Below are 2,231 nucleotides of genomic sequence, written 5' to 3'. Positions count from 1 at the left end.
AACAGCTCCCTCTGAGCAAAGCCACAATAATAATATTATTCTATTACAGGGGGGGACACGAGCTCGGAGGGGAACCTGAGAAAGTCCCTGGGGAACAGAATGGCTGCATTACAAGCTTCTCTGAAGAAGCAGCAGCAGCAGCTTAAACCGAAATGAGACTTCCAGCCAAAGAAGCCATCTCTCTCAAACACTGCTGGGACAGCCGTGCAAATCCTTGTTAGCCACTGCAGTATATCAGGGCTGAAAGGGTTAAATCCCATGTTTAGTGAGGTTCAGAAAAAGTGCAATATGGGAAGTGACCGTACCCATTACCTCTCAATCTGAGCTCTTTCCTTCCAGAAGCTGCCCCATGCAGAGGTTAAACAAAACCCACAATGTCCTCCAATGTATGTCTGTCCTGTGATGTGGGAGTGTGAGGGAGGCCTGCCTTCTCATTGCTCTGTGTCCTGTTATCTGGTTATGTGAGAGGGGGCTCTGGGGGTGTGTGGTGTGTGTGTATGCATTAAGTTATTCCCCCACCCCACAGAAAGTAAATTCAGCAGAGGGGTGAAAGCCGCTACAGGTAGTCCTCGTTATCCAACGTTTCACTTTACAACGAATGGCATATCCAACGCTTTACAATGCAACCCTAAGGGCCGTTTTTTCGACTCCGGAATGCGTTATCCAACGCTCACCACCACTGTTTAACATGGGACTCACTTTACAACGGTTTCACTATACAACGCTGCTTCCAGAAGGGATCCCGTTGGATAACCGAGGACCGCCTGTATATTCTTTGAGCTTATTTTGGTATTGTTGTTAATGAGCCTCATGCATGTATATTGCCCCATGGCCCCTGAATATCAGGTCACATGGGCTGGTCGGTGATTGGGCGGCCTTCACCTGTCCTATACTAATAGGAAGATGCAGGGGGGGGGGGGGGGAGAGAGACAGAGTGGGGTGGGGGTGGAGACGACATGTAAACACAAACCAACCAGCTGCTGGTTATTACAGGAAAGGATCAGCAGGATTCACAGGCAGATACAAAGTCACAGTTTGGAGTCTCTGTGCATGTTACATTTTGTTTGTTTTTTTACAAGTATTTCAATAGCAAAAAAAAGGTAACGGACAGTTCTCTCTATAGCGTTATCATATGAAAAGAATTCCTGTCCCCTCATTAGTATATAGAATTGATGCATAAACCCATTGCTGTAATGGGAGAAAAATATAGTTGGTTTTCCAAATAGGCAACTGTTCATTTTCAAATACAGTGACACAAAGCTACATACTGTCTATGGCAGGAGTGGCACAGTTCTCAGGGGCCACCAACAGGTCAGGTTAAGGATATCCCTGCTTCAGCACAGGTGGCTCAGTCGAAGAGTCTGCTTCAAGTGGCCGAATGAGTGGCTCAGTCTTTGACAGAGCCACCTGTGCTGAAGCAGGGATATCCTTAAAATCTGCCCTGTCGGTGGCCCCCCGAGGGCTGGAGCTGGCCACCCCTGGTGTATAGGATCAGCCCCCGATGGGTAGGAAGTAATCATTTAAAAAAAAAATGTGTTCTGGTGTTCAACCATTTTGCTGCTAGAAAGTCCTTCAAAGCAACGTGAAAACAAGAAGTAACCCAGCATCCATGGACCTGTCCAACCCCACGATACAATCTCGCACTTGCATAACCAGACTCTCCCCAGTGAAGGGTCTGTGTCGCTCGGCCTGGCTTCGGTTCATTTGGTTTAAAAGTGTTTTGTTGAAATCCAAGCTCTGGGTGTTTCTGTTTGTGAGTTTTGCATGTGGCTCTCCAGCAGGTCCATGTCAGAAGAAGTCACAGTATGATGCTCTGTGTCTTGTGCGGTGTCACTGTGCTACTGTCTGAATGAATAAAGGATATTTTCTTTACACCAGCAGACTGCTGCACCTTTTATTCATACCTACTTATTATGGATAGTTTTAGGCCGCGCTTATAGTGACGGTGATGTCAGGCTGCGGTCGCTAGAAAAATCAAATTGAGATTACTTCCAGCGATCGCGACCAATCTGTCGCGTCGCGCTTACAATAAGCGCACGCAACGGCGGCAATGCATTTGTTTTGATGCAACGTCGCTGTCGCTATAAGCACAGCCTTACTATGTACAATGCTAACATTGAGGAGCGGTGCTAAGATAAACCCCCCCTCTACTTCAAATCTACGTGAAAACAAAGAGTAGGGGGTGATACAGATGCAGCAGCGTTATTACTCCCGTCAATGCCGCGTCCATG

General features: G+C 47.2%; 1 protein-coding gene across 1 annotated transcript in view; it reads left to right on the top strand.

Moving 5' to 3' along the window:
* The window catches only part of HRH3 (histamine receptor H3), a 5,367-nt gene extending 4,499 nt beyond the window's left edge, over positions 1–868 (top strand). Inside the window, exon 3 of the mRNA XM_075572619.1 lies at positions 1–868. This exon is cut by the window's left edge and continues 896 nt beyond it. Within this exon, the coding sequence (XP_075428734.1) occupies position 1 (1 nt within the window). The 3' untranslated portion in view covers positions 2–868.
* The last annotated feature ends 1,363 nt before the right edge of the window (positions 869–2,231 follow it).

The sequence above is a fragment of the Ascaphus truei genome, chromosome 15 (assembly GCF_040206685.1).
Source record: "Ascaphus truei isolate aAscTru1 chromosome 15, aAscTru1.hap1, whole genome shotgun sequence".
NCBI classification, from domain to species: domain Eukaryota; kingdom Metazoa; phylum Chordata; class Amphibia; order Anura; family Ascaphidae; genus Ascaphus; species Ascaphus truei.
The sequence above is the reverse complement of the archived record's forward strand: the minus strand, read 5'-3'. Positions and strand labels throughout refer to the sequence as shown.